This window comes from Schistocerca nitens, chromosome 8 (genome assembly GCF_023898315.1).
Source record: "Schistocerca nitens isolate TAMUIC-IGC-003100 chromosome 8, iqSchNite1.1, whole genome shotgun sequence".
Classification (NCBI taxonomy): Eukaryota; Metazoa; Arthropoda; class Insecta; order Orthoptera; family Acrididae; genus Schistocerca; species Schistocerca nitens.
The window spans coordinates 274,630,481-274,647,353 of record NC_064621.1 but is presented as its reverse complement, the minus strand read 5'-3'; the positions used below and the strand labels follow the sequence as shown (position 1 = coordinate 274,647,353).

Genomic DNA, 16,873 nt, shown 5'->3' with positions numbered 1-16,873 from the left:
AACTGTAGATTAAAACTGAAGCAACTGCAAAAAGGTGGGAATTTAAGGAGATGGGACCTGGATAAACTGAAAGAACCAGAGGTTATAGAGAGTTTCAGGAAGAGCATAAAGGAACAATTGACAAGAATGGGGGAAAGAAATCCAGTAGAAGAAGAATGGATAGCTTTGAGGGATGAAGTGGTGAAGGCAGCAGAGGGTCAAGTAGGTAAAAAGGTAAGGGCTAGTAGAAATCCTTGGGTAACAGAAGAAATATTGAATTTAATTGATGAAAGGAGAATATATAAAAATGCAGTAAATGAAGCAGGCAAAAAGGAATACAAACGTCTCAAAAATGAGATCGACAGGAAGTGCAAAATGGCTAAGCAGGCATGGCTAGAGGACAAATGTAAGGGTGTAGAGGCTTATCTCACTAGGGGTAAGATAGATACTGCCTACAGGAAAATTAACGTGACCTTTGGAGAAAAGAGAACCACTTGTATGAATATCAAGGGCTCAGATGGAAACCCAGTTCTAAGCAAAGAAGGGAAAGCAGAAAGGTGGAAGGAGTATGTAGAGGGACTATACAAGGGCGATGTTCTTGAGGACAATATTATGGAAATGGAAGAGGATGTAGATGAAGATGAAATGGGAGATATGATACTGCGTGAAGAATTTGATAGAGCACTGAAAGACCTAAGTCGAAACAAGGCCCCGGGAGTAGACAACATTCCATTAGAACTACTGACAGCCTTGGGAGAGCCAGTCCTGACAAAACTCTACCTTCTGGTGAGCAAGATGTATCAGACAGGCGAAATGCCTCAGACTTCAAGAAGAATATAATAATTCCAATCCCAAAGAAAGCAGGCGTTGACAGATGTGAAAATTACCGAACTATCAGTTTAATAAGTCACGGCTGCAAAATACTAATTTGAATTCTGTACAGACAAATGGAAAAACTGGTAGAAGCTGACCTTGGGGAAGATCAGTTTGCATTCTGTAGAAAAATGGGAACACGTAAGGCAATACTGACCCTACGACTTACCTTAGAAGAAAGATTAAGGAAAGGCAAACCTACGTTTATAGCATTTGTAGACTTGGAGAAAGCTTTTGAAAATGTTGTCTGGAATAATCTCTTTCAAATTCTGAAGGTGGCAGGGGTAAAATGCAGGGAGCGAAAGGCTATTTACAATTTGTACAGAAACCAGATGGCAGTTATAAGAGTCGAGGAGCATGAAAGGGAAGCAGTGGTTGGGAAAGGAGTGAGACAGGGTTGTAGCCTCTCCCTGATGTTATTCAATCTGTATATTGAGCAAGCAGTAAAGGAAACAAAAGAAAAATTCGGAGTAGGTATTAAAATCCATGGAGAAGAAATAAAAACTTTGAGGTTCGCCGATGACATTGTAATTCTGTCAGAGACAGCAAAGGACTTGGAAGAGCAGTTGAATGGAATGGACAGCGTCTTGAAGGGAGGATATAAGATGAACATCAACAAAAGCAAAAGGAGGATAATGGAATGTAGTCGAATTAAGTTGGGCTATGCTGAGGGAATTAGATTAGGAAATGAGACACTTAAAGTAGTAAAGGAGTTTTGCTATTTAGGGAGCAAAATAACTGATGATGGTCGAAGTAGAGGGGATATAAAATGTAGAATGGCAAGGAAAGTGTCTCTGAAGAAGAGAAATTTGTTAACATAGAGTATAGATTCAAATGTCAGGAAGTCATTTCTGAAAGTATTTGTATGGAGTGTAGCCATGTATGGAAGTGAAACATGGACGATAAATAGTTTGGACAAGAAGGGAATAGAAGCCTTTGAAATGTGGTGCTACAGAAGAATGCTGAAGATTAGATGGGTAGATCACGTAACTAATGAGGAAGTACTGAATAGGATTGGGGAGAAGAGGAGTTTGTGGCACAACTTGACCAGAAGAAGGGATCGGTTGGCGGGACTTGTTCTGAGGCATCAAGGGATCACCAGTTTAGTATTGGAGGGCAACGTGGAGGGTAAAAATCATAGAGGGAGACCAAGAGATGAATACACTAAACAGATTCAGAAGGATGTAGGCTGCAGTACGTATTGGGAGATGAAGCTTGCACAGGATAGAGTTGCATGGAGAGCTGCATCAAACCAGTCTCAGGACTGAAGACCACAACAGCAACAATGTGTTCACTTTAATGGAAATGTAATAATACACACAATATGATTAGAAATGGTAGAAGTTACTATGTTGTTATAACAAATGACCACACAGATATTGTTCTCATATATAAATTCTTAGATACCACACTATTTTTTTATGATTGCTAAATCTTAAAAACACAGCAGACAATGTATTTATTTGTTCTTTAACACTTTAAACCTCCCAATAAAATACAATGTTTGTTTTCAATAAATTTAAGTCATGAGTTTCACAATTTCAGTTAATCAAACACTAAACAGTCTTCACTTAATATTATTCTAAAACTATTAAGTTATCGTAATTGATTTGAAATAGCATTCCAGAATTTCTCAAACTTTGATCCTTGCAGAGCTTTGGTCAGTATGCTTAATTGTTCCTTTGTACTGTTGCACTTCATCCCAAACCAGTCTTCACTGTACTATCCATTGACATAGTCAAATTTCACGTCTATATGTTAGATTCATCTAACTATCCTGATATGACTGTTCGGATAGCACATTATCTGCATGAGGTATGATCTTCACTTTTCTTCTTGACAACTCTTGTGATGGGATCTTGATGTGTTTTATTTCTTTGGTGCATTCTGCTGCTGAAATTTATTCTGCTTCATTGATGAAGTAGCTGTTACACTTCGCTTCTTGGAACACCAGCTGACGTGAAAACTATTATGAAGAACAATGTGTGCACATCTACTCTTCCTGTCTCTTAAATCTTGTGCATGATCAGCATCACAATAGACATTTAGATGAATAGTGTCATCTTCTTCTTCTTCTTCTTCTTCTTCTTCAGGAAAAGGCCATAATTATTGGTACTTGTAGGTATCTCAGGTGTTGTTTTTACAGTTTGGCAATCTTTTTTGGATCTCATGTAGCCTTGTTCATTATTGTCATATATAGTCTCTCTGCATTCCCATTTAGTTGAGGACTATAAGGAATACTATAGTCTAGGACAGTTTCTTTTTCTTAACACTTAATTCTTAAACGTATGGCTGGTGTATTCACCAACTTTATCACATCTTATTTTTGGCACTTACAGATTGAACCAATTGTCACTTACCAATACACATTTTCTTAAGAATCTTGCAGCCCCTTACTGACTGATTGTAACAAATAGGTTAGTTGAAATCCTCTAATGTTGTCATGTAATATCTGTATCCGTTAAATGTGTAGGCAGAAGGAAGTAAATAGGTTACATGTTGTGGAAATTTCAGATATGGCTCCTAGCAGCTGGAGTGTAGAACAAACAGAAAAATAATTTAGTGTTTCTTCAAGAAAGCTGAAACAGGCAAGGAAATTAAAAACGGAGGCTGGCGTCATGGCAATACCAGCAGATGGGGAAGGAAAAAGACATCAATAAGATTAGCATCCTGTCATCAGGTACTTTGAAGGTGGTGAATTGTCTTGGCTATGCACAGGCAAAAATAATTACGTATAGAAGTGAGAGTGGGCGGTGAAAAAATTCATGAGTAGAAGGGCTCCTACTTTGTAACTTCAAGGAAATGTTCATAACCTATATGTAACCAATATCACAGTGATTTAGGCTTCTCAAAATTTAATGAATTCAGGCCAAATTGGTGTATCAAAGTTGGTGCTGCTGGTAAATAAACTATTTGTGTATTTCTAACACGTCGGCATGCCAAACTGATATCGGCTGCAACACTTACAAAAGTTGATGATTACAAGGAACTAATCAAGAAAATGTGCTGTTACTGGAATTGAAAGCTCATGCTGCAATGCTGTAAACAGCGCCATGGAAAAACTGAACTGGAAACTTATGTGGCAGATGTGTTCAAAGAATATGTGCCAAAAGTGATAAAAGATGAACAATGGATGCATAGTGACAGGGGTACACTAGATACCTGACATGCAACTGCAGAAGAGTTCATGGATGAACTGGTTCTAAAAATTCATGACCTGACAACCTAACATTTCATTTCAAAACATCAAATTCCGTATCTGATGCACCTGAAACAAAATATTGAAGATGGTGAGGTGATGTTTTGATTTGTTGTTAAAGGTGTCGTTCAAGGGTTTCATTGGGAGAAAAGCCCAGCCACATTGCATTCCTTTGTAGTTTACTGTGGTGGTAAAGAACTACAGGACATCAGCATTTCTGTTAATTGTGATTGCTTTCATCATGATACCATGCAGTTAATGTGGTCATAATGAGACTGATTAAATATATGAAGTCAACAATAGGAGAAATTGAGCACATTTACTACTTTAGTGGTGGATATGCTGTCAGTATAAGAATTTTTTTCATTATATGTCTGCAAGAAAAAGACTTGGGTATCCCTGCAGTCTTTGCAACCAGTCACAGAAAATCTCCTTGTGATGGAATTGAAGAAACAGGTAAAGTACTTGCGTCTCATACTAGTTTGCAGAAACATTTAGATAAACATATGTTGTCACTTCTTAATGCCTTTAAAGTCTACAAGTGCAATATTTTAGGCACCAACTTTCTTTTGTTACACAGGAAGAAAGATAACAAATTCAGTTCGATCAGGAAAGATTGTTTGCTAAAGGCCACACAATTGCTGGGACAAGAGAGAATCACTGGTTTCAAGCCCATTTGTTTAAGCAGTGTCAGAGTAAGCAGAGTTTGCAATAATACTGCAGCAGTTACAGTTAATGTAGGTGATGAAATTCCAATTGTTTCAATTTAAACATTAAAATGCAAGCAGTATGTAGCTGGTATGGTCATGAATGCACAAATGGTCACAGGTTTGTTTGGCCCATGGGAGTGTCACACAGATGCTGAAGAAACTGAACTGGCAGACTCTTGAATATAGATATAAACTATTCCAAGGAAGTCCACCAACAAAATTTCAAGAACTGGCTTTAAATGACAACTCAGAAATGTGCAGAAACCCCCTACTTATCACTTACATAGGGTTTGTGAGGACGAGATTAGAGTAATTACAGCACGCACAGAAGCATTCGGACAACCACTCTTCATGTGCACCATACATGAATGGAACGGAAAGAAACAGTTATAACTGGTACAATGATACTGCCTGCCACCATGCACTTCAAGATGGTTTGCAGAGAATAGATGTAAATATATGTGTGACTGTGCTTGTTGGGTGAGAAGTGTATCTGAAGTTCCATTACAATAAAATGATGCGTTGTCAACTGTATTCATCTCCATGGTCCTGCACATTGCTTCTACCATCCATCGAGCTGGATTTCAGAGCAGCATATATATTTAAAAGTCATAAAATCACCACCAATATCATCTGGAGGGAGGCAATACATTTACTCAAAATCAGAGCAAGACAACATGGGCAATTTATTCAGTCTAAAATGTGAAAGAGTTATTCTAGTTGTGTAGTGTGTTGAAAGTTCTAACATTCTGCATTTTCGTTTGTCTTATTGCTGGTATTGATTCGTACATAACTACACTTTTATTTTTATTGACAGAAAATATTTTTCAGAGATTTTAATTTCTGTATATTCATGGGCATTCTAGCATAATTTTGAGCAATGTTTTTCATCTGTAAGTTGGTGTGGTGTAAACTCTGTAGCTTCGGAAGCTTAAAGAATGTACTTCATAAATACAGAAAGGAAAAAAGATTAAAGAACAGACAGTTTTGTAGGTCTTGGTTCCCCAAAAATACCTAAAATTTTCCACCAAAAACATTCTCATGAATTTCAAAGGTACGCATATTTTGATCGAGGAGGACAGAGGCTGTTGTACAAGAAGTGCAAGAACACAGCATGGCTGAGTGTCATATTACAAATTCTTAGCTGAATCCACCTAAAATGGTGGCTTATGGCTGGTTAAAAATGGGATCTAACTCATTGTATGAATTTCCTCACATTTCTGAAGCTATAGGGGTCGCCAGATGTATTAAGAATAATAATCAGTAATATATTCTTATTAAGCAGAGAAAGTTGTTTAGGTACTGGTATACAAAAGTAGTTCCTTCTAAATTGAAAGTACCTTTCATAGAAGTAATCTGAAGTTGGCACTATAGCATGCACGTAGATCATGCAAACTTGGGACTCTTATCTGCAAGAGGCTGTAAAGATGCAATCAAAGGAGATACCGAGCTGAAACTTTCTCTTCTCATCCAAGATATTGTGGAACCTTCCTATTAAATTTCATTATATTTGGAATTAGCCGAACTGAGACCCCTGGTCCACTGAATGTGGAATGGCCTGAGAGCTGATAAATTCAGTTGTTTGTGAGGAATGTCTAGAACCTACAGTTATTTATCTGTTTTCTTTAGCTGCTGCTGTTGGAATGGCATGTTTTGGAAATTTCTCCTCAAAATTTAAACCATGTGCAAAATTTATAGAACTTAAAATCTGCATTGTAGTCCATATATATGTGATGTGCCAATCCCTTGGAAAAAGTGTGTAATTTATTTTTCATTGACGTCCTTTAGTAGGTTTCTCCTAGCATGTCTTCAGCTTTACCTTCTGACAATAATGATAACCCATTGAGTGAGGTGACGCAGTGGTTAGCATGCTGGACTCTCATTCAGGAGGACGGACGTTGGTTCAATCCCACGATCGGCCATCCTGATTTAGGTTTTCCGTGACTTCCCTAAATCACTTCAAGAAAATGCTGGGATGGTCCCTTTTAAAGGGCATGGCCAACTTCCTTTCCTATCCTTCCCTAATCCAATGGGACCGATGACCTCGCTGTTTGGTCTCGTACCCCAGACCAACCAACCAGTGATCACCCAAAGCCCAAGAGCTCGTAATGAATACACCATAATTTTCTCTGTTGATGTCTTCTACATGCTCTAATTTGAAATAAATTTGCTGAATGGAAATATCTTGGCATCAATTGTGTTACTTATAGACATACTGTCTGTTATTGAACATATATAGATCCAGACATGCAAGTAAATATTAAATTCCAGGGCATTCGCAAGACTATAATAACATGGGTCTTGGTTCCTCATAGTCTTGTCACCAGGGCAGAGTACAGAGTAATGCTTTGAGCATTAAATGATGAAAGTAGGGGACTGTGGTGAAGGGATGTAGTCAGTGCAATAAACGGAAGTTTGGGTCAGTCAGAGAGACATACACAGGTAGCCGAAGTGGTTAAGGTGACTGCTTACGATAAGCGGGAAATCAAGATTCGAGTCCTGGTCTGGCACAAATTTTAATGTTAATGCCAAGACAATTGTGTTCAGCGAAATAATTTAGAATTTCAGACGGCTGTCAATCGTTACTAATGTCTATCCATTCAGACGTGCAAGTAAATACCTGGTGTAAGACTGAAGATGAACTTGCTTGATAGAAGCCTGTAACAAACTTCGATAGAAGCGTGTGATCTCAGGTTTTCTAGGTGTGATTGGTTAATGGTGTGCTTCTGAGTGTGCAGCAGAGGTATTTCCATTATATCCACAGTTACAATTTTGTTTTAATGTTCATCTGATATTTTTATCTAAACTGCCTTTCAGCTTCAGAGTCCATTGCTGGGTGACATTTGATAACAGAAATTTAATTCATAATTGGCACAGGACATTAAAGGATTTTTTTTTTGTTGCTATTATGATAATTTATGTTTTCCTGGTAACAAATATTTCGTGGAACTTGAAGCACTGTCAAAGGCATATTTAAATGCGTTGAAACATTGCTAAGCCCCCTTCAAGTTAATTTTACCAATGTGTTAAAAACTGTTCATGCTTGTGCTGTACCTGCAATTTGTATTTTATTTTGTTGTAATACACAAATCTACAAATTGCAAAATTTAAGAGTGAGGTTCTTTAATAAGTTGTTAGTCCAAGTTATAAACTTCACCTTAAATTTATGTTCTTATGATGTTAATAAGGACTACAGTCAACATGGGTTTGACTTCCAGGTGGAAAATTTTTTCAGCTCAAACAAACCAATGTTCCAAGGAGATTTTGTGTGTTATTGAGGTTTTATTCATTATGTGAAAATATATGTTGAGAGTATGTTGAAAGATGTGTGGGGCAACCCAGAGGATGACTTTTGACAAGATCGCTGTCAAATAACTTTCAGTGTATTTAGACTTCTAATTTTGCTTGGAAACTGTGATGGTATTTACTCTGTTGTTCAGGAACTGTTTGTGCACTCAGAGGAAGGTAGGTGGGAGTATTTGATTTTGAGAAATCTAATGACATGGGGCAGTATTGATTCCTATGTAGACACTACCATTGTTAACAAGGAGACAACACTGTATGCATAGCATATACTTCCACAAAACTCTGTTAATGAACACTTGATTGTTTCCTGTGTTGAACGTATAAAATATCATTTATTGACATGTTGTATGCATTAAACACAGAGTTCTGATGACTTAAGTTGGTAGCAATCCTGATGCATTCAAAACCAGTCAACATATTTAGATTTCTACGAAATTGCTACTCCAGCCGACTAGTTCACTGAATTTCTTCTTAGAATGGATGACTGGAACAAAAAAGAGGATTGAATCTACAAATCTACAGAAGAAATTGGTCTTCAGACCTTAAATGATATTATATTCATGTTGTGCATTCATTTTCTCCATTGTTTCAAATTAACTTAATGTACAATGTATAATTTTTGGTTAGTGTACTGGATTAAAGTTGGCGTTGCAGTGTGGTGTTGATTCTGAATTAATGTATATTGTTATTACAGGATTTGTAATGCTGGAGGGTAAGCAATAACTTAATAGTTTCATTTGTACAACACAGATTGTAAGAAGAAGGTTATTACTTGAACCCACTAATGATTGAAATACAGACAATATTTTAAATAGGTATTCCACATCAGATGTTAACGGTGAAGTGAAGTACAAAAAACAGCATATAGAAAAAGTTGACAAACCAAAAAATAATAATGCCAAATTAAGGAGGGAGAAGAAAGTTGTTGGTATAAGAAACTTAGGTAATACCTGTTTCATGAATGCAGTACTACAGTCTTTAAGGTGAGTTTCTAAATTCCTGCTAATAATTTTAGTAATGAGACATGAGTAGTATTTTATTGTCTTTTTCATTTCAGCAACATTCAAGAATTTTGTTGCTACTTCAAGCAGTTGCCATCACTAGAAAAAACTAAGCAAAATGGCAGACGCGTTTATCAGTCTAGAACACTTAGAGAAATGAATGATGCAATAATGGCAGAGGAGTTGAGAAAAGTTCTTGTAAGTTTAACACAAGGTGGCACTAAGGGTGCCATTTCACCTGAGTCCCTGTTTCTTGTGATATGGAAGGTGGTACCTCGTTTCAGGTAAGATGGGGTGGTTCCTAGACCTTTGAAGAATATTTGCATGCATGATAGATCTCAAATTTAGTTGACATACATTTGCTGATTGGCATAAAAACCAACAAGTCCTTAAAAATCAATGAGTGAATAACAGTATTATGAACAGGAAGGTTGTTACTCACCATATAGTGGAGATGCTGAGCCGCAGATAGGCACAACAAAAAGACGATCACAATATAAGCTTCCAAGGCCTTTATCTAAGCGCGCACGCGTGCGCCCACACACACACACACACACACACACACACACACACACACACACACACACACACACACACACACAAAAAAACTGAAGTGGCAGCTGAAGCTACACTGAACCTATGTATGGGCAGGACAGGCCAGTGAGTGAGTGAATCTAATCTTTTCAGTGATATGGAAAACAAAGTAAGCAGAAGCATATGGGAGTGTTACTCTCTCTTCCCCAGCCATATCTGCAGAACAGAGTTTTAGAATAAAAATAGTAAAACTTGAGGTTTGTTGTAGTATGACACTGTATTGTTCCTTTGCATTATTGTAGTAAAATCAGTGGATACTTTATAGATTGCTTGCTTAAATATGGACATTAGTGTGTCAGGACTTTGATCTGTAGGTGATTCTGTGCCAGTTGACACAATCGTGAAGGTGCTCTAGCCTGTCAGTCTTCAATTTTGTTGCAATTTGTTCAGAATGAGCCACAAAGGACCAGTTTGAATATGTTCCAAGTTATAACTTTCTCTGCAAAATCCTCAAATATGGAAAGCCATTGTTCTCGACCTAGTCTGGGTAGAGTTTTGCAGCTTTTGCCATCCTGGCACAGCTTTTTATGCAGAACGTAGAGGTAACATAAATGAAGTTTGCAAAGCAGTGGCAGTGCCTATGGCACAGTTTCTTTTTAAACTAGCTTCAAAGTTTTGTCATAATAATGTTCCTTGTACTGTAAAAAGCAGTAAGTAGTGGGTGAAGGCCACGAGAAACATGATTGCTGGTCATTTTATTGTCTGTTTGCCTGTCAGAGAATAATTGAGTTCTGATATTTGCTACAAATGTATTCACTACATTATCGGCATTTACAGTCAGCAAAAATTAGAAGTGTATCAAATGTGCCCTTCTTTGACACATTTTTTTTAAAAATCTGTACCTCTGATTTGCAGTTGTTAATATGACTTAAAAGGGTACATGTGGGTAGACCAGAAACACCTATTTTTGTTTTGGCATCATTTCAGGTAAGGATCAAACTTTTGGCTTCCAAAGTGTCTTTACCACCATCAATCGCATTACATAAAAATGTGTTGTGTGCACAAATTGAGTGAACCTACTGTACATCATTTTGGATGCAAGTCACAAAATTTTGATAATTTCCATTTCTGTTGTGATAGCAAGAAACATTTATTTCAAATTGCTCAGGAGTATGTTCTCCTCCATGCGAGCTTTGTTTCCCATTTACTCAAACTGAATCACAATCGTAGTTAGCTGGATAGGTTCTACTCATTACATTGCCTGGAAGATCTTCACTCTTGCTTTTTGAATGTGCCAATATTTCTTCTTGCACCTTCACCTTCCTTGATGAATTTACAGTTCTTTTGATACAGGTCCCACACACGAGAAATATTTTAGGGTGTGATGCATAAGTGTTATGTAAGTTGTGATGCGTAAGTGGTATATAAGTATCCCATATGTAAATTGGTTGAGTTTCCCTAATATTATACCAGTGAACCGAAGTCTGCCACCTACTTTACCTATGACAGAGCATTCGTGATCATCACATTTCATATCCCAACAAATTGTTACAACGGGTATAGTCCGTGTATAAACTTATGAGAGAATCGATCCCCACTCTGCCCACTCAGCTACTTCACAAGGCATTTCTAAGGCCTATTTCATGAAGTTGTAATGGCCCTGTCATGGTGCACATTTTAAAATCTGTGGCTATGCATTGTGCAGATGAGCATTTATTTTTAGATAAATGTGTAAACACCACGCAGAATACAAAAAATGATCGCCTTCTTCTGAAACACAAGATAGAGATGAAATTGTGCATCATGATAATGCAACAGCTGGTATTTCGTTGCATTGTTGGTGAATGTTCGTAGAAAAACAGTATTTTAATGATGCCGTAGCTCCCATAGTGGCTCCATGTGACTTCTGTTTGTTCCCCAAAATAAAGAAAACTTAGGGCAGTCTTTCACAAGCACAGATGAAATTAAAACTTTGTCAGTGAGAGGATAAGAAGCTCCCTGAAAGATAGTTCCACAAATGTTTTGGACTTTGGAAACTGCACTGACATCTGTGTGTAGTGTGTAACAGGGAATGTTTTGAAGAGAATAACACGGATGGAGACTAATAATTAAAGCTATTATTAGATGCACTATTCACCACAATAAGCCTGTTGCCTCCAGGAACATTGTCCATGATGCCATGAATGCTAGGACCCAGACAAGAAATGTTGTGTGCCCAATTTTGTCAATATAAAAGAACTTTTTGCCTTGCTCTCATAATTTCCTTACTTCTAACAAAGTATCTGCACTGTCGGTGAGCCACATCAGTTCTCTCTACCAGAATCTCACTTCTTCAGATCTTCTCCAGATAATACTCTCTTTACACATTATCTTGTGCAAAACAACTGTCTGCCAAGGAAAATAATTTTGTTGTTGTTGTTGTATTTCAATAGGAAATTTGCATAATGCCGACAACATGTTTTTGTTTGACAAAGAAGTCCTCCATCGTTTTCTCAAATTTCGTATAACTGTCTATAAGGATGAGTTACCTCCCAAAATTCATATGTCTTAGCAGTTCGAGTAAACCATGTGGTTTATTTTCATGCTTCTTTCTCATGCATCCTGTTGCGGATGTGCAGACTTTTGTACGAATTGCAGTATGGGACTGACAACAGTAACTGACAGTTCCTTTTGTTTCAACTATTTAATACAAGCTGAAATTATGTTAGAGACAATTGAACACTTTTTCTCGAAAATAATTACTCTTTGTATTGTGCACATTTTCTTGAGACGTAAACTTATCCATCACTTCTGAATAACTAAGTACATTTCAAAATACACAGAGTGAATTAGCTGATATTAGTAACTAAAATTGCATGAGCAGGATCAACATAAACCACTGCACATTTTACAGCACTTCAGGACAGCAAACAGGAACTGATTTTGGGTTTGCAGTTGCAATGTCCTTCGTGGAAAGGCCACTCCCTCTCCAAGAGCGCTGCTCACTCGTGAGTATGCCGACAGATTATATCAGTAAAAGTTGACCAGTTCCAACTATGATATTTTAGTCCCAGGATACTATGTTTATTGATTTTGTAAAGTGGACATTTTTATGTTTCAGAACATTTAAGCAAGTTGCCATCTTCACACCCCTTTGAAATCTCATCAAAATGGGGCTAAATATTTGTACCCTTTTTTCAGACTGTACCTTTTTGTCGACAACTTCATCACTCGCAAAGAGTCTGCGGTTATTGTTAGTATCATCTGCAACATCACTAATTTCTGTCAGAGGGCTCCCAGCTTTTCTGTGAGGACATGTGTGAAATCACGGGTCTCCAAGCTGTTACAGCACTATTTCCTTTTCTGTGCTGGAATCATTGACCTTTGACTATCCTTCCTTTTCTTAATCTCTCTCCCAAGATGGCAACCTTTGACATTAATCCAGATATTCCTTGGGTTCTGCTTTCCTTTCTCAGGATGCATCTCATTACTTTACATCACTTTTCGGCTGAAGTAATTTTTGGTTTCCTTCTGGGTTTTACCTTCATTTTTCAAATTTTCTTGTTGTGTAGGCCATCTGAGGAAGGACACTTTAAATGGCATCTACTGTGTTCTTTGTTAGAGATCATCTGTGTGCGATACCCACATCGACTTGCATGCACTTCTAAGCCAATGCGGTAGCCTTTCCAACATTTTGGCGCAATTATGTACCTTTTTGGTTGAGCCCCATGACAACACAGGTATTACACCGCTAATTCCTAAGCTCCTAGCTACCCATGCATGCCATGAGTAAATGCCCGTCGTCCTGCGGCATCAGGATACATGGTAACGGCCGTCTTAATAGATAGCCTTTTCTGTGGCTGGATTGTGCCTGTGAGGGAGAACCATTGATTGGCATGGTTGGCATCATGGCGGACGTTTTGCACATGAAGCATTTTAAATTACATGAACATAATGGCTGTTCTGATCCAGCCATCTCATCGACAGGCCTAGTCATTTCAGTTTGCCCACTTACAACTCCACTGCTTTGCGTATTCTGGCTACCCCATGGGAAGAGGGACAAGCCAGGTGTATGAAAGTGAAAAAAATTATCCAATATGGAGGATGTTCTGGAACTGATGGGGATCCTTTCATTGTAACAAAGCTATTATTTTTTGTTAACCATATTGAAGATCAATTTGGAGAAGTTTGAGTCAGTGGGAAAAATATGCAGTGGATCATTATTAAAGGATCATTATTAAAGCTTTCTCAGCATCACAGACTGTAGCTCTTCAGTTATGTGGTCGTCTGGGTGCCGTATCACTGACCACTGCTTGATACAAAACTTTGCTTATTGTCTAGGGAAACGTTTTCCACAGAGATCTGATGCTTTATGCGAGGAGCTGTGGGCTAATCTTGAGCAGAGCGGCATACTTTTTGCACAGTGCATCCAAAATGGTCCAAGGGTAATGAATAGATGCAGACGCCTTTATATTAGCCCTTAAAATGAATTTCCCACCAGAAAAAGTTATGGTGGACAGGTGAGGTGTATACTGAGGCACGAAAAAATGTGAATAGTTACATCTTGTCTATATAATGACCAATTATGTGGAAGTCTCAGCCTTCATTCCCACGGTGTCAATTTTTTCCAAACCAGTTCTTCCACCGTATTATTCTCTGTGGTTCCTGCAGCACCATCTTTGAGAAACACTTCCTGCTCTAGGCTGGAGAAGCAGCTTCCTCCTCTGGTGTCAAATGGTGACGGCTCCCTCTCGAGATCTCTCTTCTTGACCTGACACCAGCCAGTGACTGGCGGAACTGTGGCCTGTGCGTTCCAGCGCTGCACGTCTTCATCCATCGTTAAGCACATTACGGATAGGTCTTTCGCAAGAATCTTAGCCACCAAAGATGTGAAGGAGGGGGTATCATCCACATTAGTCATCTTGGGGCATGGCTGATCTGCCTGTCCCCTTCTCTTGTAACCTGGACGCCAGTGAGATGGTCAGTCAATGGAATTGTAATTCATATTACTGTCACCTGCTGGAACTGCTCCACTTTATTTCCACCACTTTTGGAATTTGAGTCGCTCCACAAGAAACGTGGTTCGCTTATGACCATTTCTCAATGGTCTGTTTAAAGTGCATTCTGGTGGAACTGTGCTTGCCCCTGAGAGGGCAGGTGGAGGCTCTGTACAGATGTCGTCAGTCAGTGGATTTCTCTTCCTACCACATTGGAAGCAAAGCAGAGCGGGGGAGAACTACTTCAGCAATCACCATTTGCAGTATTTATTTACCTCCTGGTATGCCAGTTAAACATGCATTGAGTTTACCACTTTAATCCAAAAACTTTCCTCCTCATTTGTTCTATTTGGAGTCCTCAGTGCACACTGCCTCTTGTAGAGGAGGACCACTTCCTCTGGTAGGGGCTTTTTAATCGACCTCTTCTTTTTGACTGTGAACTGTGTCTGCTCTGTGATGGTTCCTGCTCATTTTTTTCGGTGTAACATTTGGGTTTTTTTCTAGCTATCGACCCAATGATGTTTTTCCACTAATCTGATGGCTCCGCTATGTTGGTCACTAAATGACAGTCTTTGTGACAGTGACCAAGATGTGGTGATCCTATCACTTCCTTGCCACTACTAGATGGACCATCTACTACATTAGGCGCTTTGAAGAACCAGCTGACAGTTGTATGCCTTTGTTGTTTCCTTTACACCCTTAGTCAGATACCATTGGTGCAAGATGTCCACGACACGGATCACCCCAGCTGCTGGAACCGCTATTCCCTTTTCTACATGTCCCCTCCATTGCCAAGCATGCCATGGTGGAACAAAGACATTGCAATAGCTGTTCATGATCATCAAAGAGCACTGCAATGTTTCAAGTAACAGAACAACCTTATCACTTTTAAACAACTTTGTGCTAATGCTCGGTGTCTAATGCAACAAAGTTTGAAGGAATGCTTGGACTGCTATGTCTCCTCCCTTTGAATGTATGCCTCTTCATCAAAGGTGTCGGCCGAGTTCCATAGTATTTAGGAGTGCCAAAGAGCCACAGCTATACCAGATATTTACCTTCAGGGTGGTTTTTGTACTGACATGTCAGTTCTTACTGAACACCTTGTGTCAGTGCCAGCAGCCTCTTCATCCGTAGCTTCCTTCCAGACGTGTAAGTGATGACTTGAATGCATGTCCGTTCACAATATGGTCCTGGACCCTAATTCCATTCACTGTCTGGTTGTACAGCATCTAAATGTTACTCAACGGCTCCATCTCTTCAAGGTCTTCAACCTTATTTGGCACTATGATGTCTTCCCTTTGTGATTGCAAGGTGGTATTCTCGTTTCTGTCCCCAAATGAGAAAAAAACCCAAGATTTGTCAACATTTACTGACCAATTAGCATCACTAATGTGCTCAGAAAAGTGCTTGAAAGGATTGTCACCTACTGATAATGCTGGGTTCTTGAATATCGGGGCCTTTTGTTCCCATCAGTGTGTTATCTGGGAGGGAAAACCCATAACCATTCATCTGGTTAGGTTGGAAATGGCAGTCCAGTGGGCTTTTTCTAAATGTCATCACTTCGCTGCAGTCCTTTTTGAACCAGAAAGGGTATATGACACTGCATGAGGCCATCACTTTTTACTTGGTCTCCGTGACTGGGGCTTCAAAGGCACCTTCCAATTTATATTAGTCAATATTTATCCCACCAGTTGTTCTGGGTTAGATTCAGTACTTCTCTCAGCTCACCCCTGTTGGGCAGCTGTTAATCCCTGCACTGTGTGTTGGTGAGTTTTGCATTTGGTACAGCTCCCACTCAGTAGCCTTGGCTGAATGCCGGCTCCAAGGTGCCATTTGATGAGCCTCTGCTTTCACCCTTTCCCAGTGTTTCCAGTTGTCTGCTGCAAAAATCAGGGTTGTACATTTTTTTCAACATGCCATGGCTGACTCTGATCCGGAACACTTCTTGGGTACGCATCACTGAGATGCTGCTTTGGGACTCTTTTTGACAAGAAGCTGACGTGGCTAAAGACTAGCTGCACACGGAAGCTTAACGCTCTCTGCTTACTTGCCCACACATCTTGGGGTGTGGATCGTTCTACTGTTCGCCATATTTGCTGTTCCTGATCTTGTCTTGAGTGGATTGTGGTTGCCAGGTTTATGACTCTGCAGCACCTTCAGTTTTGAAATTGTTAGACCCCGTCAATCTTCATATTGTGTGACTTGCGACTGGTGCTTTCCAGACTAATCCGGTAGACAGTCCTCTTCGCAAAGTGGGAGTCTTCCATCTTTAGTTCGAATGGAACCAACTCTTTG

At 39.1% G+C, this 16,873-nt stretch overlaps 1 protein-coding gene across 3 annotated transcripts in view; it reads left to right on the top strand.

Moving 5' to 3' along the window:
• The window catches only part of LOC126198997 (ubiquitin carboxyl-terminal hydrolase 3-like), an 87,215-nt gene that overhangs the window by 4,526 nt on the left and 65,816 nt on the right, over positions 1-16,873 (top strand). The window contains exons 2-4 of one of the 3 annotated variants that reach the window (XM_049935673.1): positions 8,762-8,779; positions 8,867-9,050; positions 9,125-9,352. In XM_049935673.1, the coding sequence (XP_049791630.1) occupies positions 8,762-8,779; positions 8,867-9,050; positions 9,125-9,352 (430 nt within the window). The remainder of the gene's footprint in view (positions 1-8,761; positions 8,780-8,866; positions 9,051-9,124; positions 9,353-16,873) is intronic. The other 2 variants (XM_049935671.1, XM_049935672.1) reach the window with 2 other exon arrangements.